General features: G+C 39.7%; 1 protein-coding gene across 1 annotated transcript; it reads right to left on the reverse strand.

Moving 5' to 3' along the window:
• Positions 1-215: 215 nt before the first annotated feature.
• Positions 216-1154, reverse strand: LOC116600363 (olfactory receptor 5AN1-like). Its single transcript, XM_032360541.1, has one exon. It carries the CDS (start codon positions 1152-1154, stop codon positions 216-218), a length of 939 nt encoding a protein of 312 aa, XP_032216432.1.
• Positions 1155-1620: the final 466 nt, after the last annotated feature.

Here is a 1620-nt window from a genome sequence, read left to right on the forward strand (position 1 = left end):
GAGGCCCCTTCTCATGCAGGGTGAATGTATGTACCTCCAAGACTTAAAGGTATTGTGCTAATGTAGCATTAAGCCAGCTGTCAGTCTACTTGGCATATTATCTGTGTCAAATTAACCTTTGTTTATCCAAAGGCAGTATGAATTTTGTTAGAGTCCATTCATGTGTATGTTACTGGGGGGTTAGGTTTCTGAGAGGACAAATCTGGACTAGGACCTCAGCAGGACCATCTCTTCTTTTGTAACCTCTTCAATGCATCTTTGATTTCCTTGTTTCTCAGACTGTAAATCAAGGGATTCAACATTGGAATGACCACAGTGTAGAATACTGATGCAAATCTGTCAAAACTGGAGGAACTGCCAGAGCTAGAACTCAAATAGACAGAGATACTTGAGGTATAGAAGAGGGAAACTGCTGTGAGATGAGAAGCACAGGTGTTGAAAGCTTTGGACCTGCCTTTAGCGGAAGTGATCTTCATGATGGACATAACAATATAGCCATAGGATATCATGATAATGAGGGCATTTATTATCCCAAAGAACATTGCTAATATAGCAATCAACAGTTGCACAAAGAAAGTGTCAGTGCAAGACAAGGCTAACAGTTGGGGCGTGTCACAAAAGAAGTGGTTGATGACATTAGGCCCACAAAAGTGGAGCTGAAACACGGTACACAATTGGGATAGAGAAGCAGAGAGTCCAGCTAAATAGGATCCCAGCACCATCCGAATACAGAGGGTGGGTGACATGATGGATGAATAGAGAAGTGGATTGCAAATGGCACTATATCGGTCATAAGCCATGGCTGTCATTAGACAAGACTCACTCAGTCCCATGGTTGCAAAGACAAAGAACTGAACAGCACAACCCACAAAGGTGATGGTCTGCTGCTCTTGGAAAAAGTTGGAGAGCATCTTGGGAGCTATAGAGGTCACATAGCAGATATCTATGAATGAGAGATTACTGAGGAAGAAGTACATGGGTGTGTGGAGGTGAGAGTCTATCCTTATTAAGATGATGAGGCACAGGTTCCAAGTCAGAGTCAAAATGTAGATCAGCAGGAATACAACAAAGAGCACTGCTAGGATTCTGGGAAAATCAGAGAATCCTAAAAGGATGAAATAGGTGATCTGTGTAACATTTCCTCCCCCAATCATTGGCTTGTACTTCTAAAATCAGGAAAGAGAGAAGAGAATACACAGTTGACTCAGGTGAGATGACAGTATTACAATTCCCATATGTGCTATTTTTTCCCTCCACTGAGTGCTGGGAAAGACCAATGTCTCAGTGCCCTGACCCAGACCCAGCATTTCATTTCAAATTGTCAAGAAGTGTGTTTTTAAAGTGCTTCAAAATAATGATGTATTATATGTTGCCTAATAGAATTGAAATATTTTTAAAAGTGCTTTAGGTTCTCAATTAGTTCATGAAGTCTCATGAAAATTAAAGAGATATTTTTTTAATTTGACTGAGAACTAAAATAATATAAATGATGTGATTATTACAGAGATCACTCATCAAATTTTTTTAAACCTCTGATAATTCATTATATAACCACTCATTCACGAGAACATAAGTGGAATCACTCTAGATTAAAACTGAGATAGCCTTTCAGGCCCACAT

This window comes from Mustela erminea, chromosome 9 (genome assembly GCF_009829155.1).
Source record: "Mustela erminea isolate mMusErm1 chromosome 9, mMusErm1.Pri, whole genome shotgun sequence".
Taxonomy (NCBI): Eukaryota; Metazoa; Chordata; class Mammalia; order Carnivora; family Mustelidae; genus Mustela; species Mustela erminea.

Bases quoted from the DNA above. Each gene is read 5' to 3' on its own strand.
- LOC116600363 (XM_032360541.1), bottom strand. From the start codon at position 1,154: ATGATTGGGGGAGGAAATGTTACACAGATCACCTATTTCATCCTTTTA.